This window comes from Rattus rattus, chromosome 10 (assembly GCF_011064425.1).
Source record: "Rattus rattus isolate New Zealand chromosome 10, Rrattus_CSIRO_v1, whole genome shotgun sequence".
In the NCBI taxonomy this organism is placed as follows: domain Eukaryota; kingdom Metazoa; phylum Chordata; class Mammalia; order Rodentia; family Muridae; genus Rattus; species Rattus rattus.
Genome location: NC_046163.1, coordinates 31,906,871 through 31,934,469, shown reverse-complemented (window position 1 = coordinate 31,934,469; position 27,599 = coordinate 31,906,871). Strand labels below are relative to the sequence as shown.

General features: G+C 43.2%; 1 protein-coding gene across 1 annotated transcript in view; it reads right to left on the bottom strand.

Annotated features, from left to right (window-relative positions):
- Window positions 1-27,599, bottom strand: part of Colgalt2 (collagen beta(1-O)galactosyltransferase 2) — a 102,492-nt gene that overhangs the window by 30,626 nt on the left and 44,267 nt on the right. The window contains exons 2-4 of the mRNA XM_032915405.1: window positions 9,104-9,214; window positions 5,989-6,106; window positions 4,205-4,339 (exon numbers count right to left, since the gene is read on the bottom strand). Of these exons, the coding sequence (XP_032771296.1) occupies window positions 4,205-4,339; window positions 5,989-6,106; window positions 9,104-9,214 (364 nt within the window). The remainder of the gene's footprint in view (window positions 1-4,204; window positions 4,340-5,988; window positions 6,107-9,103; window positions 9,215-27,599) is intronic.

The window sequence follows — 27,599 nt, the reverse complement described above, 5'->3', positions numbered from 1 at the left end:
AGTCTTGAGTGTGTGTGTGTGTGTGTGTGTGTGTGTGTGTGTGTGTGTGCGCGTGTGTGTGTGCGTGCATGTGTGTGTTATGTATTAGTTTGCCCTGAGATTGAACCCTTCTACCCTGCAGGGATAGGTAGCTGGAAGGTAAAAAACTCAAAATATTTTCAAGAAGTCCCTGAAACTGATCAGATTCACTAGGTCAGATTCACTACAACCTCCATGCCAGGATAAGCAATAATTCTGCTAGGAGTCATTCTCAGACTAGCCAAACTGCAGAGAATTCTCTCAGAAGATAAGGCAAGCTGCAAAGAGGATTTTGAGACCAAACCAGCTGCCTGGGAGAAGCAGACCACCCCCCCATATACACACAAGCTGCCTGGACGAAGTGGTTTAGATCAACTGAGTCATTTGAAAGTGACACTCTCTGACCTGTCGAGCTGCTTGCTGGCTGTGCAGAGTGCTACAGGTTCCCAGCTTTTGTGAGTTGTCACCCATGCTGGGGTGGGCTTTGGTGATGCAACTCTCTTTGAGTCACCTCTGTTCTGTAAGTAACCCCTCACCTAAATTCTTGTAAGAAATCCTGGTGAAATGTATGGTTCATCAAATTGAGCTTTAGTGGGGTTTGTCATCTCCCCAGGAGAAGTCTTGTCATGCAACATGTGTCTGGTTACGTATGTGATGCGCGTGTATTTGGGGAAAGTGCATGCACCCATGAACACACATGGAGGGCAGGAGGATATTAAGTATTGAAGGGACTCTGGCCAGCTCAAGTGTGGCAGGCGCGGCTTTGGCAGACCTTGCTTCCCCGCTGCCCTGTTCCCTCTGCCTTGATAAATACCCTTAGACTACATTCCTAAAGTTAGCCACCAAGGTCTACTCCCTTATTTGGCCACTTCCTTCTCCTGGAACTGACTACCAAGGTCCAGCTCTTAACGTATGAAAGTCCAGCAATCAAATGCTCCCTTTGGCACACCTAATTTATATGCCCAATTAAAATTAAACACCTCACCCTAATACGGAGTTTCCCATTTTACCTTTATAAACTGTCATCTGCCTATAGGGCATGTCTGACTCCTCTCTAGCCAGAGGCAGTCCTTTGTCCTCCAAGACATAAATCCCTCCTCTCTCTCCCTTGTTCCCTTCTCCTCCTCCTTCATCCTATATCTCCTGTCTTTGTCTCTTTTTCCTTGCCCTCTGTCCCTCTGAGGCAAATAAGCCTCATTTGTGCTGAGAACCTCGTCTTGGAGGTTCTGAGCTGATATTGTCTTTAACATGTATCAGGGTCCATCATTCTCCCTCTTACTCAGTTTATCTCAGTGGTGCTGGAGTTGGGCTGGCGACTGGCATTCTGCAGTGATTCTACTGTCTCTCCTCCCAGTAGCACTGGGGTAGTAGGCACACATGGGACCATGCCTGGCTCTTTTTACATGGGTATGTCCTGTGCACATATGGGAAACATGAAGGCACCTCCCCAGCCCAGTCAGGACCTCTCGCCATCTTGCCTAAATACTGGGTCACCATGCCTGCCTTACTATGCATTTTTAATAACCATCTCATCAAGTGGCTACATTGCAGGTCTTTGTATGAAAGTATTTATTTACGTCATAAAAATTAGAACATAATACCAACTAAGGTCCCCTCTGCAAAAGCCAGTTATTACACATCCATCATACGCTGGCCTCATTCCTTGTCAAAAGCTTAACCAAACATAAAGAGGGGGACAGAACTTAGCTCCCTAGCCATCAGAACACATTTCCCCTTTATTACATTTTTGTCTTACAGGGATATATTGTATTGGCAAGTTTAATTTATGTGTCTAATTCACTAAGAACTGAAATAAAACAGTCATTGGCATTTACTGCCTTTATTTAAAATTTAAGATTTTACTACAGAAAAAGAAGTGGTAGAAATTCATATTTTTAACTTCAATCTTTTAAAAGCAAGCTTCTGTGTCCATTTCAATCATCAGAACTCTACAGAAATAAATTTGTTGATGTTTATCAAAGACCATGAGAATAAATTTTGACACAGTGGTTCCACTTCTCAGGTGGTTTGAATAAAAAAGGCCTCCATGAACTCATTTTAAAATGTTGGATCCCCAGTTAGTGGAACTGTTAGAGAAGGATTAGGAGGTGTGGCCTTATTGGAGAAGGTGTGTCACTAGGGGTGGGCTTTGAGGTTTCAAAAGCCCAATCCAAGCCCAGCCCCCCTGTCTTTTCTCTTCTCTTCTCTTCTCTTCTCTTCTCTTCTCTTCTCTTCTCTTCTCTTCTCTTCTCTTCTCTTCTCTCCTCTCCTCTCCTCTCCTCTCCTCTCCTCTCCTCTCCTCTCCTCTCTTCTCTTCTTTTCTCTTCTCTCTCCTTTCGCTCTGCCTTCAATGTGTGGACCATATGAATTCTCAGCTACTGTTCTAGCACCATGGCTGCCTGGCATCATGTTCCCTCCATGATAACCATGTACTAAGACCTCGAAACTGTAAGCAAGCCCTTAATTAAATGCTATCTTTAAAAAGTTGCCTTGGTCAAGAATTATCTTAAGGAAATCATGGATAGATGCAAAAAATTGCGCACCAATAACGATGGTTATTATAATTGCTAAAAGTGGTTGTAAACAAATTGAATGTTCAAAGTAAGGAAGTTGGAGTAAATTACAGATAATCTTTGGCGATGACGCAGTCATTAAAGAAATGCAAGTTTCTATCTATGGTGTTGGTATAGTAGTAGGATGCATATTTTTTGGCTGTTAACTTTTTAAAAATACTTTTTTGTACTTTTCTTCTGATGTGTTCTTATGTTGGTATTTTAGTGGCAAGAAATTAATTAATCCCTGAACTGGATGAAAGGATAGAAACTCTCTATACTTTAGTGGTTAATTGAAGCTTCCAGCACCTTAGAACGTTTTGTTTGTAATAATGCTTACTGCACTGTAGTCTTTGATGTGGATTTACCTCCTTTCTTGGAAGCGCTTGCTTCAGTGGTACACATGTGTCTAAAGAGGAGACGAGAAAGCGGGCAGCTGCTCACACAGTCCTGTATCCTCAATATTCATAGCTTCAGTTGGTTAATAAAAGGGAGTGAAGGCTGTGCAACCACTCTGGAAGTCAGTCTGGAGGATCCTCAGAAAATTGGACATTGCACTACCTGAGGACCCAGCTATACCACTCCTGGGCATATACCCAAAATATACTCCAACATACAACAAGGACACATGCTCCACTATGTTCATAGTAGCCTTATTTATAATAGCCAGAAGCTGGAAAGAACCCAGATGCCCTTCAACAGAGGAATGGATACAGAAAATGTGGTACATCTACACAATGGAGTACTACTCAGCTATCAAAAATGATGACTTCATGAAATTCATAGGCAAATGGATGGAACTGGAAAATATCATCCTGAGTGAGGTAACCAATCACAAAAACACACACACATGGTATGCACTCACTGATAAGTGGATATTAGCCCCAAAGCTCGAATTATCCAATATATAATCCATAGACCACTACGAGATCAAGAAGAAGGAAGACCAAAGTGCAGATGCTTCAGTCCTTCTTAGAAGGGGGAACAAAAATATTCATAGGAGGAGATATAGAGACAAAGTTTGGAGCAGAGACTGAAGGAATGACCATTCAGAGACTGCCCCACCTAGGGATCCAACCCATATACATACAGCCACCAAATTCAGTCACTATTGCTGATGCCAAGAAGTGTTTGCTGACAGGAGCCAAATATGGGTGTCTCCTGAGAGGCCTGAGCTCTACTGATACAGATGATGATACTTGCCACTAAACATTGGACTGAACAAGGGCACTCCAATGGAGGAGTTAGAGAAAAGACTGAAGGAGCTGAAGGGGTTTGCAACCCTATTGGAAGAAAAACAATATCACTAGCCAGACCCCACCAGAGCTCCCACAGACTAAACCACCAACCAATGAGTACACATGGACAGACCCATGACTCCAGCCACATATGTAGCAGAGGATGGCATTGTCCAGCATCAATAGGAGGAGAAGCCCTTGGCCCTGTAAAGACTCGTTTCCCCAGTGTAGAGGAATGCCAGGGCACTGAGGTGGGGGGGGTGGGTAGGAGTGGGAGCATCCTCATAGAAGCAGGGGGAGGAAGGAGGAAGTATGGGAGGGGGAAAGGGTATAGCATTTGAAATGTAAGTACATAAAATATCCAAGAAAAATAAAATTTAAAACAAAAAGACTTGCCTGAGGTGTGATTCCACACCAGAAGTTAGAATACAGACCCCGGGACTCCAGCATGGGTGCCAGGATGGTTTTGTTTTCTGCAATCATTAGGTTCAGGGTCTGTGGATTAGTCAGGAAGTTGTCGACATCTATGAACTAGAAAAAGAGAAGGACAGGGTCAGGGGAAAGGTTAGGGTTCAATGACTCAGCACAGCTAAAGGATCACGAACTTATTCTGGGGCTGGTTCTCCCTCCTTAACAGCCATTACAGCTGGCAAGCTTTCGATCAGTCAGACATATTTAGTCTGACTTCCGGAGGTCAGCTCCGAGCTGTGAAGCAGTACTGCACAGCGGGTACATAGTAAATCAACAGGATACAAGTTACAAGTTACACACTCGTAAGTGATATAAGCTTAAGATGTCAATGGTCCCTATGCTCCTACAGACTCGTGCAAACACATACCCAGTGCCCACCCTCAGTGTCCATCAGGAGACCTATTTAGGTTTTGACAGTAGTGTCAGAATGGACCATAGCAGATCCCCACTGCTATCACAATGTCACAAATGGGAATTTTGTTTAAATGGTCATTTTATCAACCCATGCTAGCCAAGTATCATGTTTCTCAGCAGAGAAGTTCATGTCAGCGTTGATTCATTTATAGAGACAGGATCAGATTCTGTCACAGCGAAATGTTTAATAAGGCTCAAACAATAGATTTTGTATTTTATACGATTATAATTTATAAACAATCAGAAACATCATCAGTCAATTTGCTTATGAAAAGTTTATAGTTCAGAATTTGTAGATTTTACCAACATTTTACTTGTTGCATAATAACATTAACACTACAGTACAATTTTAAACTTTCTGTGAAGTTACATGGGTTGACAATGTTTCTGACACATTATCAAGCCGACTTTTTCTGAGTGGTCAGGGGACCAGGGAGTGGCATTAGATCCTAGTGGCATCCACGTCCTACAGGAATCAGAGGCTGTGAATTCAGATGCCTGTAAGTGTAATGTGATAATATCGGTCTCATTTCTACTGCCCTGTGGAAAACATATGCTCCACAAACCCATGGAGAAAAGGCTTCTGGGAGAAGGGCTGGTGGTCCTTTTCTCCTTTGGCAGGAGACATCCTTTCCAACTGAGAGGATTCATCGAGGGTGAGGGTGCGTGGACCTAGTCACCAATCCCCTCACTTGTTTGAAGCCTCTGTATCTCTTCAGGACTGTGACGGAACCTCCTCAGAAAGAGAAATTCTGTGTGAGAACCAGGCGGTGTCCAGGAAGACAACCAGGAGGCTCCATTTCCCGGATCACCCAACACACAAAAAGAGAGGGTGTCAAACGTGCCCGGTTTGATTCTCATTTTATATAATCCTTTCCTTAGGTTTTTAAAATTCTTACAAAAGCCATTAAGACATTTCCTCTTGCTTCGCGCACTAAAATGACTCAGAGCTCCTTATGCCTGTGATGATATGAAGCACACCTAACCATCCACACGACTCCCTGCAAAAGCATTCCAAAGGGGATCTGAGGTGAGGGCAGGTGTTACACGCTTTCATCACAAGAATTTCCCCCTGAGCCTTTCCTGGGAAAGGGAGACCTAAACACAAAATCTTGTTTTGACCACTCCCTGGGTACCACTTCTCAGTTGCAGATACATTTATTTATTTATTTATTTATTTATTTATTTATTTATTCATTCATTCATTCATTCATTCATTCATTTATTTATTTATTTATTTATTTATTTATTTATTTTGCAAACAGTTGTCAAGGAGATCAAGCATCTGTTTTTACCAGGATGTAGTCTGACCATTTTTCCCTCGCAGTTCGAAGGGCTGCCTGTCGCAGCTTCATGACGTGAGCAAACCGGGAGCTTGGCCAGTGCTTTGGTCCAATTTCATCAGGGTAAGACCTGAAAGAAGAATTCGCAATCACTGAGCGTCTGCACGGATGCAGCCCAGCCCTCGGTGTTTCTATGCAATGACTCCTCGGTCACTCTAGGAACCGGGCACAAGAGACCAGGAAGCATCACCTCTATATCACAGATAAGCAGACTGGAACAATGAGAAATTAAGACATTTGTTTCCCATAAAGTATATGAGTGGGATTTCCTTCTCTTCCTCTATGGCCTCCTCCTCTTCTTTGAGATGAGGGAGGTCTTACTATGTTGCTGAGGCTGATCTTGAATTCCTAGTTTAAGTATCCTCTTGCCCCAGCCTTCTAATTATAAAGTAAATAATAGCCACTGTGCCTGACTTTTCTTCAGCAGGCTCTAATAAGTGCCTTATGAAGTAATCCTACTATTTTCCCCATTTCAAAGAGGACAATACTGACACAGAGTGATTAATGTTACAATAAATGACACCACCAGAAATTGTATCCAGGCAGTTACTCCCCAGAGCTTATATTTTTAGATCTTAATATATCTTATCAAGTGTGAAAGTACAGGGTGAAGGTATGAGCATCTTACGAAAGTCAAAGGCTTAGATTACTTGTTGAAATCTCAGTAAACGATTTAATAAAGTTTAACACATTGACCTGTCTTGTGAGGAGAAAGAGCAGACACACAATGTTCTAGAGACTTCTTTTGACATTCACAAGACAGCTAGACTTAGTCTCGTAAACGGCCGCAAAGGGAAATGATTCAGTGCGTGTTCTAGATCCTTCTGAAAGCTCTTAGCTGAGGCGGACATGAGTGTCACTCCAGCTGGCCGCCATTTCACGATCTTGGAGGTGTGTGGGCAGTATGTTTGCCTTGACAAAGGAAAAGTCACAAAACACTGAGACTGCAACTATACAAATAAAATACGCACAACCCAGGAATTCTCTGGAATGTCTTCCTCAATTACTGTTTCAGTGGGAATTACTGAAATTCCTGTTTTTCTGACTATATTGCCAAAAATAATGTCTTATGAAATATTTTTCACACTGACCTTGGCATGTAATATATGAAGTGAAAATCTGGCTACAGAGAACATATCTGGAAAGTGCCACAAAGTCTTCCTGCATGATATTTTAAAAATTAGGCTAAATTCCATCTAAGAAATACCCAAGGGCAGTTTACAATCTTTTATAGTGTTCAAACTTAATTGATAAATTTGCTTAATATGTAGACCATAGACTTGGATTTTAGATATTATATATACAACTATTATGTGTGTTTATATATGTATATGACAGAGTCTAGAAGAATATATTTATTCTGCAATAACATTTGTTGATATTATTACTCTATACATTTGGATTTTAATAAATGGCTTTTCTTGTGCAGAAATTGCAACTTGCATAAATCCTGAAACCGGAGTCATAGTTGCCTTGGGAACAAAATACATTTATTCCTTATTTTATTCACTTATGTGTTCATCCAGCAAGTTTTGATTTGGTGCCTTCTAAAAATAGAGAGATGGGGGAAATAGAAAGCATTTGTATATTGTACCCCTTGCCAAAAGCTCACAGTTAATTCCAAAAAAGCTTGAATAAATCACAGTTAATTAAGGCTAGCTCAATGTACTGTGTCAAAAGGACAGCATAGAAAATAAGCAATCGAAGTCAAAAGTTCTTTACACGTGAACACAATGGCCCCTTTCTCCGGCGTCTGTGACTTAGGATGATAGCCGGTTACAATGAAGAAAAACACTTCCAGGATGTGCCTCAGACGTGGGCGTTGGAAATCAACTTGACACTGTGGATAGAGTGTATTTTTTGCGGGGAAGAGCAGGAAATATGGGAATCTTGAATGTATGTCTCAGGGGTTTGGACTTTGTCCTGTATGTATACGAGATCTATTTGTGTCTCTGTAATATAAAGAAATGAAGCTCATATCTTAGGAAGACCTCCCTGGTGGTATGACGCTGTGATGGTTGTGATCTTGACGACTCCAACTTGATTGGCCTGAGAGACACCAAGGGGATCGATAGACTGCGGGTGTGTGTCTGTGTGTGCCTTTCCAGAGATGACTGGCACGGGGACCCACCAGGGTTAGGGAAAACCCACTCTAAATGTGGGTGACCCTGGAATAGATGGGATCCTAGGCAGAACAAAGGTCAAAAGAGGGAAAGGCCAGACAGCACAAGCAGGCTCGCTACTGAGCATGCGCTGACTCCGGTCACCACGCCTTTGGCTCCTTCCATCTTCCAATGGCGCTGCAGATAAATAAGCCTGCAGGTGTTCCCAGGCCTTCAGCTGCGGCTGTAAGTTCACTTTCCTTGTCCTAAGGCTTACAGCTTCAGGGATTGAGAAGCTCCTGGATGTCTAGCATGTAGACAGATGTTGTTGGATCGTCTGTTCTCCAGTCCATAAACCAGTCTTTAAAAAACCACCAATATGTAATATTCTCTGTATCTACACTTGTCTATTAACTATAAGTGCACTTTCTCAAGAGAATCGAGGCTAACATTAATGTGTGAGGCTGACTTGGAGCTGGAAATGACTAAGAAATTTCTATGTGAAGAGTGAAATAGCCTATATATCCATCATTAGAATATTGGCTAAATAATCACATTATATGACAGGTACCATGCAGTTCAGAGTGAGTCAGCGCCCTGAATGGTTGCTTTGCGATAACCTTCAAGACATAACTTAAAAGTAAGGTATGTACGGAAGATTTATAAACTTTCACCACGATTTCTTGAAAATAAACCAGTTCATCCTAATAGAGCAATAAATAGAATCAATATTTAAAACATATACCATCATTATAATTTATAATCTGTTGACAACAGCTTGGCTGGCAGCCCAGGAGCACAGAAAATGTGCAGATCTATTAATAGAAGAAAAGGCCACATTTGCAGCTCAGATGCAGAAAGGATAGCAGTGAAAATCCTCGTGCACCCCCCTGGGGCTGGAAGCTCTGATGGCTGGAGGAGGAGCAAAGGAGGGAGAAGAGCTTCCGCGTCTCCCAGTTACTCACTCTGGCTCATCCATAGGCCTCCACTCCACATAGTGATACAGACGCTGCACGTTTTTCAGCCACTCCCTGAGTATCTCCGTTGTATTGTCCACGTTGTGATCGGTGGCTGCCCTGCATGAGGAAAAAAAGCAAAATATGATTCAGTCATGTCATCCGGAGGAAGAGGAGGGGAAGGGGAAGGAGGGGAGAAAGAAAGAAAGAAAGAAAGAAAGAAAGAAAGAAAGAAAGAAAGAAAGAAAGAAAGAAAGGGGAAGGGCAGGACAGGAAAGCAAAGGAAAGGAAAAGAAAAAAAAGTTAACCAAAAGAGGAATTTCAGTTCTGGATGGGTGGGGTCGGCGGAAGTATATAGAAAGTAATTCTCTCATGGACCACACTAGACAGGACATTGTAGTGAGAGTGAAAGCTTTATCATTTTCATGTCATCAGAACACAAAGCAAGGCTCAGCCAACTGTTGACTCCACATGTGGTTTTATCAATAAACACATGACAATGCTAAGCCCCACTAAGTACGAAATGAATTAACCTAGAGAAAGTAAGACTGCTATCTAAGATAAAATCTCTAACCTCGAATACTTACAAAATTGGAGTGTTTTTTCTTTTTTTCTCCCAACATAATATTTTTATTGATTTTCTTCAAATTCCATACATTATTTTCATTTCAAATCAAATTTCAAATCACAACAAAATATGTAGTCAGGACTGCTTTAGTCATTTATGTGAAGGAGAAATAACAGTGATATTTTCAAATATAAAAACCTGAAGCCTAAGGCAGCTTTGCCTATTCGGAATTAGCTTTTCCATCCCTTACACAAAGTAGAGTGTTTGAAACATCTTCCAAATGATATATGAAAAGGTATAGCTGTTCTAACTAGAAAGTTGAACTAGCATATACACTTAAAGAGGGGCTTTTAAGGCCTGGAGAAATGGCTCAGCTCTTAACAGGACTTGACCTACAATCGTGATGACCAGAGTTCAGATCCCAGTCCCCATATAATGAGTCAAGTATCCCATAAGTGCTGGTAACTCTGACTCCAAAAGATCTGAGACCTTCTTCTGGCTTCTGTGTAAGCACAAGTGCATACAGACATGTGGTTATAGATGCAGACAGACAGACAGACAGATACATATAAACGGATTTTTTAAAAGGAAGCTGAAGTAGCTTTTAAAACCAAAACTATTTTCAAGTTCTATTTCAAAATAAAACCTAGTTTCGTACTGTAGGTGAGATTTGCAACTTGTCAGCACAAATAAACTAAAAGGAAAGAAAGAAGGAATTGGGTGGGAGAGGAAAGGAAGATTGAAAAGTGAGGGACTGAGGAAAAAAAAAGAGTCATGGGCAGAGAGACATGTCTGACACCCTTAAAAGGTGGAAAACGTCTAGAACTTATTAGCAGTTGAGCTGCTCCTCCGTGGGGACTGCCAGCAGCTGGCCCCTGGGGACGCAGCCTTGACAGGAGCAGAGGGAAAGACCTGAACGATAAGCACTTTGCCATATATGGCAATGTCAGAAAATGCCTTTCTGCTAAGCCTGGACCACAGTGGATTTCTTGTTATATTCACTGGGGGTTTTGTTCCGAGAGGAATAGAAAAAAAACCTTTAAGACACAGAATGTCCAGGAGTGTTCAAGAATGAAATTAAGTTGCTAGAAAAAAGCATAGCAAATAGGGAATACATTTCTGTAAAATATTAAATACCTGGTGGCCGTGTGACTCTAAGTGGTAGGTATGGAGAATGGAGGCCTACAGCCAATATTTGAAAAAGCTTGTTTGAAATAGCTAAGTCAAAAAACATTTAATTTAAGACTGGCTTTATTGACTTATTTTACACAAGGCTAGTGAGATTCTGGTTGAGTATTAACAAGGTTTTCCAGAAGTTTCTAATAATTTTATAGTGTGAGAAAAGGGATATCAAAATTTTACCTTTTTTTTTTGCCAAAAAAACAAATATACTAAAAATTGTAAAAATTAACTACCTTGGTACAGAAATTCTATAAGTCTGCAAATTCTAGCCATGTTCCTCAATGTAAGTTTTAGAATATCTTCTGACTTTTCTCTTGATGAAAACCCTGATACTAAAACTGGAATGAGTATTATAATTCCAGGGTATGTCTTCAATTATGGTTATCTTAAGAGCTCACAAAGGCATGCTAAAATAATCTAAGGACAGAGATACTAAGGATAAACTCATTACTCCAATAAAACCAAATCAATGTGGAAAAGGCAAAATTAGGGCGTTAAACAAGTGGTCCTCCTAATACTGCAAACTTTTAATACGGTCCCTTAAGCTGTGGTGACCCCCTAATCATACAGTTATTTTCATTGCTACTTTAATTATGCTACTGTTATGAATTGTGATGTAACTATCTGATATGCAGGATATCTGATCTGTGACCCCCTCCCAAAGGGGTCATGACCCACAAATTGAGAACAGCTACAAACAGATGTACATGCTAGCATTTGAATAAACGGCACAGATGTATGTTACAGAGCTCGTTGATTTTTCTGCATCTAATTGTGTCAAGGAATTTTAGTGTTATTGGTGAATAAACTCATAAAAGCATTCGACAGTAGAAAGTTTAACCTCCAGTGTGAAGCATCACGGCCTCCTAACAGACAGTATAACTGATTAAAAGTTCACTGAAGTACGTAGACTTGGGGTCTGGTTAATCTTGGTGTGTGATGTTTCCTAGTTGCAAGTGCTTTTTTTCCTCTTAATTACGAAGTTCGTCAAAGCAGACACTTGAATTAAAAGCAGGCTTATTAAAAACATCACTCAAAGGGTAAGAGCATCAGGGGCCAGCCGTGGAGCACTTTCAAGTGTCTTCTTGAAAGTGGGCCAGAAGCAGCTCCTTTCTTCACGAGGTTTAGAAGACACAGCCACCCATAGTGCCCCTGGGTACTGTGCTGCCCAGAGAGGGAGAGGTGCTGTGTGACGTGGAGTAGCGTGGGATACTAGGAGTATCTGAGGACAGAGACTGGCTTGTAAGAGGCAGCAAACAACCGAGGAGGTAAGAAATGGTTCCAAGGGAGGCACAGAACTGCTGGTGTTTGTGCCAAGAACTGAAGCATAGCAGTTAGAGTCAACCCACTGGGCCACGGGGTCACAGGCTGCCACTGCCCTGTGGAACGGGTAGCCACAAAGAGTGCTAGGAGCATCAAGCCACTCTCTCATGAAATGGAGCATACGTAGAGTCATTCCTGTACCAGAATTAGATTTATAGACTGGAATTCTTCACTAGAATTCCATTAGTTTTCTTTTTTTTTTTTTTAGTATCGTGGAATAATTTACTCATCTTTCTTGGTTGTTTCTTTGTCACACAGGACTTACATTCTCTTTGTCCTCTATGCATATAGAGGTGTTGAAAACTATTGTTATGAGAGGAAATACAGGTTTCTGGTCTGCAGATGCAACAATCCCCAAATCTGCCTAGACATCCACTGCTATCGTGGGAGGGTGGTTGCACGGACTCTACAGAGATACCCACGTGCAACTAAAAATAGAAGCACAGAGTTAAAGCAGGCCCACAGTTCCTTCTCAGTGGGCAGGGTTCCCTTTGTTCTCAGACTTCCGCAGAAAAGGACAACTTCCTGGCTGCAGCTGAGGGAGAAGCTTTTCCTCTGACCTTTGATGTTCAGGGCCCATCTCTCCTACAGCAGGTCCCAGAGGGAGAAGAGTGCTGCTGGATCAATCCAGCCCAGGGAGGAAGCCTTTCATCTCCCACCGAGGCCTCCCTGGTCCCTTGGACAAAGCCAGAGGCACAGACAGAAGGTCTGACTACAGCTTTTCTGTTCCCATACAAATAATGCTTCTGTGTATTCACAATAATGAAAGCGCGTGGGCTCAGGGAACTCCAGACAGGCTGGAACAGGAGAGAGGTACCGAAGGTTTCCTGCGGGTTTCCTGGAGGAAACACAAGGCTTCTGTTAATGGGTCTATTTTTATAGTCCTATAGGATATGTACCAGTGAGGGGCATGTTCCATCACAAGAATCCATAAGGTACTGAGTACAAAGACATCCAACTGAGGTGCTTTTCATCAAGCTGTTGTGTCAAGCAAGCACAGCGCATGTGTGAACCCCCTTAGGAGAAGCTGAGGCTCTCTGGTTCTTTGCTTATCTTGAGTGCTCCATCATCAGATCCAAATGGAAAGTGAGAATTCCTAGAGTCCTTTATCCTTTTGCCAGACAGATCAGGAAAGGTACCCAGAGGAGGAATGGGGCATCTCTCAGACACGGAAGAAAACCAATGACGTGGGTTGGGATGCAGCTCAATGATAGAACACTTCCATAGCATATACGTGGCTCTGGATTTAATCCCCTGCATCAAGGGAATAAGTTTGTTCCAAGCAAACAACCCCACACACCCACCATGATGCAACAGATAGCTGGATCCCTGGACAGGTGTTCCACAAATAATCTGTGGCCACCAAACCAGACACTGTCCACGAAAACACAGACATGTGGTCTGTGGTCCAAATGTTTCTCTGAATTTGAACAGAAGGTGAGACTTAGGACCAATGGGATCACACAGGACTCTGGGCTGTTAGAAGGCTGTTCACTCAAGAGGGTGGGCAGGCCTTAGAAGGAAGGCAAGCCTTACGGGGCTCCTCCTGCTATTCCAGGGTGCAGCAGCGAGCTACCATCTATGAGGCAGAGGTGGAGGCCTTCTCAGGCACCAGCTCTACCAGCAACTTGATCTTGAACTTCCCAGGCTCCAAAACCAAGGCTTTTGCTTACAAATGATGTAATCTAAGGTATTTTGTTACAGTAGCTCAAAATAAGACGCGCGCACTTACCGGGAAAGCGGGTTCTTGACCTTTCATCTTTGTCCCGCAGTTTCTCTGAATTACAGTGAGGGAAAGGGGAGCTCAGACCTTTCTGAGATTCAACCCTGAGAAAATGGTGCTTGAGCTTCACTAATTTTCTTTCCTGAGATCAGAGTTTCACTTCTGAAGGCCACTGCCTTAGGTCTCTACTGTTACAGTTAATACCACCACTAAGAGCAACTCGGGGAGGAGAGGGCTCATCTCAGCTTGTAATACTTGGGGGATACTTCATCACTGAGGGGAGTCAGCTCAAGAACCTGGGAGAAACTGGAGAAGAGGTCATGGAGGAACAAGACTTACTGAGCTGCTTCTCATGACTTCCTCAGCCCCTTTCTTAAAAAACTCAGGACTGTCCAGGGTGAGAGCTCCCTCCACAGGTTGGGCGCTCTCACTTAAACCCAACACATGGGCACTGGGGAAAATTTCCTGAACAGAACACCAGTGGCTTATGCTCTAAGACCAAGAATCGACAAATGGGATCTCATAAAAATGCAAAGCTTCTGTAAGGCAAAGGACACTGTCATTTGGACAAAACGGCAAACAACAGATTGGGAAAAGATCTTTACCAATCCTATATCTGATAGAGGGCTGATATCCAATATATACAAAGAACTCAGGAAGTTAGACTCCAGAGAATCAAATAACCCTATGAAAAAATAGGCTACAGAGCTAAACAAAAAATTCTCCGCTGAGGAATATTGAATGGCTGAGAAGCACCTAAAGAAATGTTCAACATCCCATCAGAGAAATGCAAATCAAAACAACCCTGAGATTCCACCTCACACCAGTCAGAATGGTTAAGATCAAAAACTCAGGTGACAGCAGATGCTGGCGAGGATGTGGAGAAAGAGGAACGCTCCCTCCATTTTTGGTGGGATTGAAAATTGGTACAACCACTCTGGAAATCAGTCTGGAGGTTCCTCAGAAAATTGGACATAGGACTACCTGAGGAGCCAGCTATACCTTTCCTGGGCATATACCCAAAAGATGCTCCAACATACAACAAAGACACATGCTCCACTATGTTCATAGCAGCCTTATTTATAATAGCCAGAAGCTGGAAAGAACCCAGATGTTCAACAGAGGAATGGATACCGAAAATGTGGTACATCTACACAATGGAGTACTACTCAGCTATCAAAAACGACTTCACGAAATTCTTAGGCAAATGGATGGGACTAGAAAATAATCATCCTGAGTGAGGTAACCCAATTACAAAACAAAAAGAAACAAACAAAAACCCACACATGGTACGCAGTCACTGGTAAGTGGATATTAACCCAAAAGCTCACATTACCCAAGATACAATTCAGAGACCACATGAAGCTGAAGGAGAAGGAAAACCAACGTGAAGATGCTTCAGTCCTTCTTAGAAGGGGGAACAAAAATATTCATAGGAGGAAATATGGAGACAAAGTTTGGAGCAGAGACTGAAGGAAAGGCCATCCAGAGACTGCCTCACCTGATCCATCTCATATACAGCCACCAAACACAGACAATATCGTTGATGCCAAGAAGTGCATGCTGACAGAAGCCTGATACAGCTGTCTCCTGAAAGGCTCTGCCAGAGCATGACAACTACAGAAGTGGATGCTTGCCGTCAACCATTGGACTTAGCATGGGGTCTCCCAATGGAGGAGACAGAGAAAGGACTGAAGGAGATGAAGGGATTTGCAACCCCATAAGAACAACAATGCCAACTAACCAGAGTTCCCAGGGACTAAACTACCATCCAAAGAGCACACATGGACAGATCCATGGCTCCAGTTGCATATGTAGCAGAGGATGGCATTGCTGGGCACCAATGAGAGGAGAAGCCCTTGGTTCTGTCAAGGCTTGATGCCCCAGTGTGTGGGAATGTCAGGACAGGAAGGTGGGAAAGGGTGGGTGGATGGGTCAGGGAACACCCTCATAGAAGCAGGGGGAGGGAGGATGGGCTGGGGATTTATGGACAGGAAACTGGGAAAGGGGATATGAAATGTAAATAAAATGTAAATTAAAAAATCTAATAAAAATATACAACTAAAAAGAAATAAATACAGAGAGAGGGGGGAGGAAGGAAGGAAGGAAGGAAGGAAAGAAAATGCCCTACAGACATTCCTACAGGAAATTTGATGGAGGTATTTCCTCAACTCTTGTTCCTCTTCTCCAGTAACTAGCTTGTGTGGAATTGAGAAAATGCAGCCAGGATAATCAGGTGGGGACAGGGGTTTCTCTTTGCCTCTAGGGAATACTTAGATTCTGCAGCACTGAGGGGTGACCATCTTTCATGTTTAGGGGTGCTATGGCCTTGGATGGCTTCAGTGCTCATGGCTAGGCCCTCTCTGTCATTAGTACCTCTTTGTGTATTTTTCTCAGTGTTAAATTATCTTAATTGTAAAATGTTTTGCCTATAACATTTAAAATCTAATTTTATAAAGCAATATTTATAAGAATAAGCAAATGGACACCATGATATTACATGTGATTTGTGATTTAAAAAGAGCATGAAAAGTAGAGAGAGAGAGAGAGAGAGAGAGAGAGAGAGAGAGAGAGAGCGCTATACAGGACCAAAGTCTTCATGCACTATTAAAAATACATAGCTACCAACCTGGTTAATTATAACCTCATCTATGAGGGTTTTCCCCCATCCACCCACTCCTTCCCACCTTTCTACCCTGACATTCCCCTACACTGGGGCATCAAACCTTAGCAGGACCGAGGGCTTTTCTTCCCAGTGATGCCCAACAAGGCCATCCTCTGCTACATATGCAGCTGGAGCCATGGATGGTCATGTTAGTTGTAATACCCAGAGAAACCATAACAAGAACAAGCAAAAGCCATAAAAAAACTGATATGAATGAAAAAGGAATGAAAACATTACTATAGACATAGCCATCTAATACAAAGGAATGGCATCCCGGAGCCCCAAGGAATTAAAAAGGAAAAGGAAATAGAGTTTTACCTCCTTCCATACAGAGATGGTGGTGCTGACAGAGATGGTAGGGCTGATAGAAACAGGTGCCACACCCACATGGCTCCAAGCGACACACAGGCCACATCAAAAGCTTTCCATATACCCAGTCTTTCTCACCTCTAGCTTTGAAAGTCAGTAAAAGTTCAGGCATCCAAAGGTCAAAAGCAACCACACTGGGATCGTGGCCAACAGCACATGTAGGAGTGCGTCGGCTGAGGAAGGCCTTGGGCTGATGGGCACGTTGCCACTGGTTGGTTAGTGGAAGAGAGCCCACGGGCTACTGAAGACGCCTCTTCGTAAGCTGGCAGGGCCTTGGGGATGACAGGAGTGGGGCCAGGACTCAGATTTACCTGGTGATATCTAAAAACAGCAAACCTAAGCCTGACATTTCTTCCCAGAAAGTCAGCTTTTATTCCCAAATCTTGGCTCTTAAATGATGACCAGCTTGAAATAATTAGAACCGGCTCATTTACTTTGACCGCATGTCTTTCGGAGGCTGTTAGGGCTAAACTCACATTGGTAAGTAAGCAGGGGGCGGCTGGAACGCTGCTGAAGCTAGACTGGATTTCTCAGCCATTGAGGGTGTGTACTCCCGATCAGTTCCATACGCGCTGGGTCCCGGGGAACGTTCTTGGCTTCTCTGGCACCCCGGAAAGTCTAGGCCTTTGGCATATGGAGTAACAGGACTCTGACTGATGTCAGAAAAATGGCATCTCCAGACAGCACTTGTTCAGTGAACAGTGGTGGAATGAACAACGCTAGTCAGGGCCTGGACAATTTTCACCATGTGTAGAAAAGTGAATTTTCCAACTGGAGGTTTTAAACATTGAGGTGCCCACTTCGGTGGCTGTTTTCACTCAGTGAAGGCTCGTTGGTGAAGATTTAAAAAAAAAAGTTAACCTTAAAAAAAAAACCCTCTTTTGGAAATAACTAATGAAATTAATATTCAATTAAGGTAGTTCATAAAGCAACCCACCTTTATTCTGATCCCAGAAAGATCCTCCCCGGCACGGACCTACCAAAGGGAGGCACACACTTAGCCATCGCAAAGTAGGCCCATTATTTCTTGCTTCCTGGTCATCCAGTAGGGTTTCAAATATCTAGAACCCATCTTGATGGTTGGAAATCACACACACACACACACACACACACACACACACACACACACACACACACACATGAAATTGGGGACTTCTCCCAACAGAACCTTTTCCTAGGTCCTAATAAACCTGGAAATGAGGTAAATTCATTTCTCATGAATCTCTCCTCATGAACAAAATAAATGTCTGTGCTCTAACCATTCCCCTCAGTGCACCCCTTCACTCCAGAAACAGCCACAGACATGGCACTGGAGCCTGGCTAAGTGCTACGTAAGACGTGCAGCCCATGAGGGAGTAGCCAAGCCATGTCTGACTTGACTTCATGTCCCCTGCATGAGATGGAGCCCATTCCAGATGCCGCTTGGATGACCAAACGCCTGAGGGGAGGTAGCCCAGGAACGGAAGGCAGAACCGAACAGTACTGTTCTACTAAAGGAACGAAACATTACGCTCACTCCTAGTGACATTCTGCTGTACTCCTAGATCAGTGCCTTCCTCAGCCATCATCACAGATACTTCCTCCTGCTGCTGATGGGAAAAAATAGAGTTCCACAGCCAGACATGTTCCAAAGAGCGAGAGACCTTGGGACACTCAGCTGTAAGCCAGATGTCTGCATCCAATCCCTCTCCTCAGGGCTCAGGGAACCCGGCCGAGGCACACAGGTACTCGCGAGACCAGGCAGCATGCGCAGAGCCTGCACAGGTTGGAGTCTCGGAGCTGCAAGGAGAAGCGGACACGTGACCTTCCGCCTAACCCAGAAGCCATCTTACACGCAAAAACTTCGTTTTCTCCAAGAGAGTCAGCTCCTGGGGACACCAATCATTCTTACAGTGGGCTGCCTGCCGACACACAGCAAACTCGATGGCGTCTTTGGCGGTTCCTTATCTCATAATGTCACGTCAGGGATTTTTCTGTCTTTTTCTCTTTTATTTTACCCTACAGGTCCTCAGTGTGTACGTTACGACGTTCAGCTTTGTGTTTTTATGGGATTCTCCAGTGTGCAAATAAAGGGATCTCTGTGTCTCTATCTGTTCCTTGCGCCTTTTCTTGGGCTTTTTTTTTTCCTTCTATCTATTTTTCCTCTTCCTTCTGTTCCTTTTTGTTTTATATTATATTATATTTTATTACTATTTCCTAGATGCCTGTTTGTCTTCTAAAGAAAGACAGGAACGGGGTAGATCCAGATGGGAGGGAAAGGGGAGGGACTGAAAGGAGTCAAGGAAAGGGAAAACATAATCCAAATATATTGTATTAAAAAAATCTATTTTCATTAAAAGGAAACAACATGCGATCCGTTAATCAATTTCAGTCCTCATTATCATGAATTTTGCTCCTAGAGATAAAAATTTTCTGCTGGCCATTCGTGAATTCGCAAGCCCAATATTATTACAATAAAACCGAGATGAGCTGTATGAAGTGTCAAGAGGGTCTTTTTATTTTCTTTAATTAATTAATTTTAAATTTTTTATTGGATTTTTTTATTTATATTTCAAATGTTATTCCCCTTCCAAGAGGGTCTTTCTAGATGCTTCTATGAGTTGATCCTTCTCTGTATGTTAAGAACCAAACCTTGACGCCACGCCTCGCTCCAGCCCTGAGAAGAACTAAGTTACGTGTTAATTCCCTCCACCTCAGGCTTTCCTCTCAGGTCTCCTGAGTCCTCAGCTCCACTTCTCCATCCCTCTGTCCCGCCAGCAAGGAGATGCACACGAGACACCTGTCGGACCAGAAGGCGCCCTTTACCGTGAAGGATAGCAGTCTACACAACCAATACGATCTCTTCAGGAGGAGAGGACGGAAATTTCCCAACCGGAAACAAGAAAAGTGGGCAGACTCGTGTATCTGCTCCAAGCTTTGTTTGGGCTAATTCATCACATTTTCTCTTTGAGTCAAAACCCTAGAAGTCTATGAAGATATCAAGTGCATTTATCTGAGACAGAACCAATCTGTTCTGCATTTGTGCGAGTACCTCCTTTTCCTGGTTTTACAATCCTTTGTTCCTTGTTTATTCTTTTCCCCACCCACCTCACCCACTCTTCATTTCCTCCCCCCCTGACTATCATTACTGAGTCCTTTCTTGTGTACAAGGACTCTGAAGACAGTGATGACGTTCTCCCCTTTAAAGCGATGCTTCAGGGCTGTCTCCAGGAGTCTGAGGCAACCCGCTCCCGTTAGCCATCTCGGCCTGGCTTAGCTGCCTGTATCTCCCATTACCCCTCCACTGTTGCATTTGCTCATATATTATGACCCACTGGGTTGATTTCTTTGTTATCAGACCCGCTGTCCCTGAGGAGAACAATTATCCCATCCTTATCAGGGTCTGTAAAAAGTAACTACCAAGTGTGGACTGGATGAGTGAGTGAATAAAAACTCTCAAGGAGACGTATCCCACACAAAGCCTTTAAAAGTTGGGCATCAATAGGAAGGACCTTCGGGTAGGGGACTGTTAATGGGAGGCACCCGCAGGCTACATCTGATTGTTGCCATGGGAGACTTTGCTCAGAAACACTAGACTTTTCAATTGTTTAAAAGAAGACAGGTAGGCAGGTTTTAGAGATAAAAGTCTAGGCTTTTTTTTTTAAACCTGTGAGAGCTCTCAGACTGAAATGCCATGAAAATATTCCAGCCTGGCAGGGCCTCTCAGGAAACCATGAACCCAACACAAAGACGACATTATTTCAGCACTTGGTAGCCAAGGCCCATCCATCTCCTGCTCAGGGCACATAGTTTAGTAATTAAATATTTCAAATATGCCTAGGAGGATAGAAAAAAAAATCACTTCTCCGTTAGCATCAATCCAGAAAGCATCTTCAATGCCAGCGGAAAGTTACACACAGGTGGAGTGTTCTTGTTTGCCTCTGTTGCTGTTATAAAACACTGAGGAAAAGCAGCTTAGGGGAGAAATGTTTGTTGGTTACAAATCCAGGTCATAGCCTGTCACTGAGGGAAGTCCGGGCAGGAGCTCGAGCAGGAACCGAAGCAGAAACCACGAAGAACACTGCTTGCCTGCTCTCTCAGAGTCATGTTTAATTAACCTTCTTCCAGGACTACCCACTCAGGGAATGTGCTGTGCTCAGAGGCTGGGCCCTCCTGCATCAATTAACAATCAGTACACACTCCTACACACACACACACACACACACACACACACACGCCTACAGGCCAATCTAAGCTAGGCAAATTTCTCAATGGAGGCTTTCCCATCAAGCTGTGTCAAAATGGAGCCTTAAAGCTAAGTAGGGCATAGAGCAAGGTCCACCTAATTCTTGGAAGAATCGATGAAGAGAGGGTGTTAGTGTGGATTTGATCAAAGCATTTTATACATGTATAAAATCCTCAAACAAATAAACGAAGCAGGCACCGTGGAGTAAGCATATGCCTGCCCCCAGTCAACATGCCTTCAGCAGCCATTGGTTCACAACTGAGACATGACAACTGCTTCACGGCTTTTAAGTAGCAGTTCTATCCGGATGTAGTCAGATAGCTAACATGTACCGCTTGAAGTACACGGTTCGGTAATTTTAAATATGTTAATAAAGTTGCACAACCATCACCATGGTCTCATCCAAACTGCTTTCTTCACCCCAGAAAGAAACCCCGTGTCTGGGTGCCTTCCCTCCCCTTCCCAGTCCCCTATAACCACAATTGCACTTTCAATCTCTATGGATTTGTCAGCCCAGGATAGTTTGTACAGACAGAATTGTACAACAACGGTCTTTTGTGTGATTTCTTTCATTTTGCGTGTTCCCAAGGGTTTGCTCTACGCTGTAACGCACGCTAGTCCCTCACGTTCTTCTACAGCCAAATGGAATTCCACTGTATAGGCATATCACATCTCTTTGTCCCGTCCTTAGCTAATGGACATTGGAATAGTTTTGTTTTCCTCTAGTTAGAGAGAATGCTGCTATGAACACCATGCACAAGCTTTTTATGCAGATCTGTTTTCATTTTTCCTTGAGTGCTGTTGCTCTAAATTTTCATGGAAAAAATATTTATCTACTGCCACTTACGGAAAGCCTACTGCATTTCAGACACAAAGATACGTATTTTATATACACAACTCTAATCTTGAGGGATATTCTATACTGACATTATTAATGCTAGCCTTAACAGTAATTCTATACTGATATTATTTCCATCTTACCTGTGTGTGGTATACATGTGTGCATGTATGTGCAAGGACACTTGTACATGTGGGTGCATGCCTTCTCCACCTTAAGAGGTAAGGTCTCTTGTTTCAGCTAAACTGGCTGGGCAGCAAACTGCCAGTACCTAGTTGTCCTGACCCTCAGGACTGGCATTATAGGCCTTCGTGGTCATTCTTTGTTTTTAAGAGAGTGGTGGGGATCTGAACCTAGGTTCTGTGCTTGTGGTACAAGCACTTTACTGACTGAGACATCTCCCCAGCTCCTACTGTCCCATCTTGTAGATGAGAACCTTGAGGCTGAGGGACTCTCTTCCAAGCCTCGTTCTCTTTTTTCTTCTGATCGACCCTTGATACATATTTTCTTAACTTTTGAAATGCCCAGTTGTCTATTTTGAGGCATAGGACACTTCCTGTACCTCACAGTGTGTGAATTTTATGACAAGAGCAGATGCAAGAACTCAGAATCTCAAGGGCAACTGCGAGTATGCAGGGAGTGTCAGGTCTTTGTGGAGGAGAGAGTGGAGGAGCTGGAACAAGATGTGATGATTAAACCTCAAAGGGATGGATGCCAGCACTACCTAATGGTGAGGCTGGGTAAACAGTGAGCCCTGGGGCCTGGCAGGGCAATGTCATGGCTAAACATGGAACATGTGAAACATGAGGTCATGGTAAGCTAGAGCCAGGGCAACTACAGAGAAAGCCAAACCCATGGCCTGGGCTTGGCTTCAGCGCAAAGCGCTGCTTTGGATAAACTATGTTCAGGATGTGAGGGCTACCTGGTTCCTGGGTGAAGAATCGGGAGGAGTCTGTACAGAAAGACAAGCTTTGACTCTTACCTCTTTGGAAACAGTTGCAGTTAAACGAGATACTAAGTGTTTTGGTTACTCATGGAACTGGGCTACTTGACTATGTAACAAATCATATCCTTAACGGAAACAAACAAAGGAAAACCTGTGGAGACTGGGAATATGATGCTACCATCTGTCTATATCTTGTTCTTCCCATCTGTAAAATGAGCTAGCAACATGTGGTACATATTTAGGATATTCTTTGAAAATTGGCCCTTTTCTGAAGACTATTTCTACCATACATGTATGTTAGTACACATGTGAATGTACACACATACATACTCACACATGTAGGAAATAGGCACCTTGTTAAAAGTTTTAAGGTACATGTAACAGCAGTCAACATAAGCACTTGAAGGAAGTATTCAGAGATAGTGTAATTTCTATTGCTAGACAGGTCATAGGCCATAAGAGAGAATATCATTTTTGCTAAATGGATGAAATATTAAACTTACTCCCAATGACTTGTTATTATATCTACAGACCATTGCATCCCTCAGGCCTCATCTGAGAAGCTTCTGTTTGCAGTAGATTCTGTTGCTTAACGCAGAGAGCCACAAGTGGCCAAGGTGCAGAGAACGAGACTGCAGAGAGCTCAGTCCTGACGGGAATACATATAGTCCTCTCTCTCCTCCCATCTCCGGGAACATTGCAGAAGAGGGTACAAGAAGATTGTAATAGGTTGTTAGACGGTGGATAACTACAAGGACACACTGTCTTTTGGACCCAGCTGGGAAGTTGTACTAAACTCACAGTGGTGGCAACAATGTTACCCAAAATTCATGCATGGAGGTGAGGTGGGCACACATTTCTACCCCAGGCAGTGGAAATATTGGCAATATCAGCTCTGGGAGAGGGAGAGTCACTCTTCTCTAGGTGTGGCCTTTGGTAAGTTGACTGTGCTCCATTGGAAGATCACATATCCAAGAATACTTGGGCAGCACAGATTGGTCTTTATAGGTTGATATAAAAGCACACAATGTTTGGTGATTAGGGAAGGGGAGGTGGATCTGGAAAGAGTTGGGTGAACGTGATCAAAGCACGTTGTATGATACTCTCCAAGAACTAATAGAAACAATAAAAATAGACAAGCCCACTTAAACACAGAAGAAGAAAAAATAATGGATTCAAGAATTTGGAACCATTTTTCTCTTCTTCCCAGTAGAATTTAACTTTGTGTATGGTCATTTGAGTTAAAGTAGAGTGTATGTGCTGTGGAAATAGTGTTAATTGTTCTGCCTACTCTCCATCTTTACTTTAAACCAATGCCCAGATATGTTCCACAGGACTTGCTTGAAAATACTTACCGAGTGGTTCTCTTCTTACCAAACCCTTAACCTAACAGGAACATACAAAAGCACTGTGCCGTCCCCCCAGTTCAACACACACCCCCATGCCTCTCCTTTGGGCTAGGGTCATAGCAGCTGTTGAGATATTCTAGCTTGTCGCTGAAGCCAAGTTACCTCACAGTTCAGTAGAAAACAAAGGTGCTTAAGTGTTGGCTCAAATGACACAAAGTGGAGGTCCAGCTTGTTTCAGCCGTCTAATACCTGTTGTCACCATTTTAGTGACAACACGCCAGCCAGCTCATGGGGGAGAGAAAATCTTTGCCTTGAATTTACCTTCTTTAAAAAGTTTTAAGTCTGGTCTTCCCATGTCACCTCATTTGTGGTTTCCCTCTGTGGAGAGGCAGGCTACTGTTGGCCGGCACTCCATATGTATCCATTTTCTTTACCCACAGCCGCTCACAAGTTAGGGAGTCCCAAGGACTGTTTTCTGAAGAGTTTCAAGTTATTTTGTTCATAGTGGCCGTGTCAGAGAAAAACAGGAGGCCATGCTAATGATATTTTCCCTTCATTCCTATTATGGAAAATTCATGTCAGAGGAAAGGAACAGTGTGTACTTCTAGAAGTTTTTCAGGGTTTGGGTGTCTGTGTAAAGTGTGTGTGTGTGTGTGTGTGTGTGTGTGTGTGTGTGTGTGTGTGTACAAACACACAGTACATAAATTCTTTGACTGTCATAAGAACTCACTGTCTTCTGGAGAGGGAAACAGAAGACCAATTTGAACATTCCTGCCAGACCTAGACCCAGAATTCTTACAGCATCTCCTAAATTCCTCCTAACTACGTAATAGCAGAGTGGTTTTTTGGCTCCATGATACATATGAGAAAAGTCAGGGCCACAGAGGCTTTAAGCTTCAGAAATAGAAAAGGTTGGTTCCAGCCTTTTGTCAGACAGCTGGCCTCAGAAAATGGTCCCCTCACTCAGTAATACTCTGTGTCTTACCTGGAAATTGTACTTAGGAGGGAAGTTCAAATCAGAAGGAAATACTTCAGAATATGTAGACAGAAAGCCGTAATGGTTCCCTCAGAGTGCTAGACCCATCAGCAGGCTCTGCATTGACAATAAAATTGCCTGGGCCACAGGGAATGTAGTTTGTTTGTGAGCCCTCATTAGCTATCCTCAATATCCTAAGGACACGTGAAGCGTTCATAATTTTGAACAAGTTTTTGAAGAGTCCACAGTAAGTATTTAAGAATAACTGGTTGGTCGTTCTTCTTTATGCTTCTCAAGCCATTGGCTTTGTCTTCCCTCCTCCAACACGAAGACTTAAAGATCTTTGCCCATTTGTTGTTGTGGGTGTTCTGTTTTGTCTTAGCCAGAGTCTTGCTATGGAGGCTAAGCTAGCCTCAGACTTGAAATCCTTTTGTCTCAGTTCCAAGAGCTGAGATTACAGATCTTCACCACCAGGCCCAGATTTTCCTATTGCTTTCTATTGAGATTTGCGTAAGGACAAGGAAAACATTTGCTTTTTGAAAGCTTGTTCCAGATTCTCTTTGGCGACTCTTGAAGTTAGATTCAGGATTCTATATCCTAAACGTCTAACTTAGTAAAGACTTCCCTGAGCTCCCCAAGTGGGTCAAATCCCTGACTTAATGGTTTTGATACCAATTACCCCCTTTCTCGATATGAGACTAAATGGTTTGTTTCTCCCCTTCTAGCCTATAGTCTTCACGGGGACAAAGACACATACCGTGGCCATCATTGTCTCAACCACTGTGTCCTCAGACACAGGATCTACCAGCACCACGTAGAGTGCTGTTAAACAAATTATTGACTGTAAAAATGCCATTCCCTTTCTCTCTCAATGCATCAAATACAAAGATTTCATCCATACAAATAAAAAGTCTCAGGTAAAGATGGCGAAAAGTCTTTGGGGCACATCCTTTCTGTTTAGTCAACTCTACCTGGACAGGCTGACTTTGAAACAGGCCCTGACAGGAGGCTGGGGTCTGATGCTGTTTGGTGTAGAGTTGTTGAAAGGTGGTGGAGAGTGTGATCCGTTGCTTTGAAGGCAGCAGCCCAGAAGACACTGGACCAAGGCAGAGTTGAAGCAAATGGGACTGGATGGTGGTAAACATGGCAAGAGATGAGTCATTCTTCTTCCCAGCTCTCACTGGGGTGTGTCCTCGGGCCAAATTAGAAATCCAGCAGAAGGGTTTGGCACTCGCCATTGTAAACAGAGTCCAGCTGAGCCACTTCAGGAGAAGACAGTGATTTTTCTTGCAAGCCGCCCAAGGACCAAGCAAGTTAGTGGTAGCCCTTCCTTCCCCATCCCAGGCTAGCCCATGCTGCAGGAGTGCTTTAGAGACCCTACGAAAGGATAGCCAGTTGGTGTTCGATCATCAGAATTCATTTCCCTGAATTTCCCAGTCAAGTTTTCAACTGTCCGTCTCTAAATTCTGTCCTGATGGGACATTGTGGAAAGTTTTACTTTTGTTCCCACATGCTGATGTGTAGAAGAGGAAGAGGGCATCACCAGAACCACATTCAAACCTACTGACCCAACTTTCTTCAGCAGAGAACCCAAGAGGGAGCCTGCATTTCACAAGACTGCAAACTGAATCCCACGTGTGGTGGTGCGGAACCCAGATTCTGGTGAACGAGTCACATGCATTCTTACAAATTCCAGAAAACGAGAAACATGCATTTTCCTTTTAATGCTTACAGATTCCAGTAATTAGGTGTCCTCCATCTCCTGGATGACAAAAACAGTCACAAAGCAGATACGGATTGAGCCCAATAGAGGTTTGGGGCATTTTGGATTTAGGGATTAGGAATACAATTTATTAAAGGATTCCAATACCCCAAAGACTCAGAATCTAAAATACTCTAAGCATTCTGGATGAGGGATACTCAGCCTGTAACTTCTGGCCCAGCCTAATTAATCTGTAAATTAAAGAGGAGTTTTCAAAAGAAATAGATGATAAAGACATTTTGTCTGAAGTCTCAAGGACAGCAATAACAAAACCCCAAACATAAAATCAAATGTCGATAGAGTCCATCCTCGATCAGGGCCTGAATCCTGCAGTCCTGGACCAGGCCACCTCATGTCATGACCGTCAGTGTCCCCATGTATTCTTAAATTTACCACAGAGGAACAATATGGAAGGAAAAACCCACGAAAACCAACAGCGTGTGTGTGCTGCTGTTGTGGTTGAGAAGGATTTGTTATATAGCCCTCAGGCTGGCCTTGAACTCATGATCCGTCTGTCTTCACCTCCCTCCTGAGTGTTGGGATTCTAATCAAATGCCACCATATCCCATTTACAGGCAT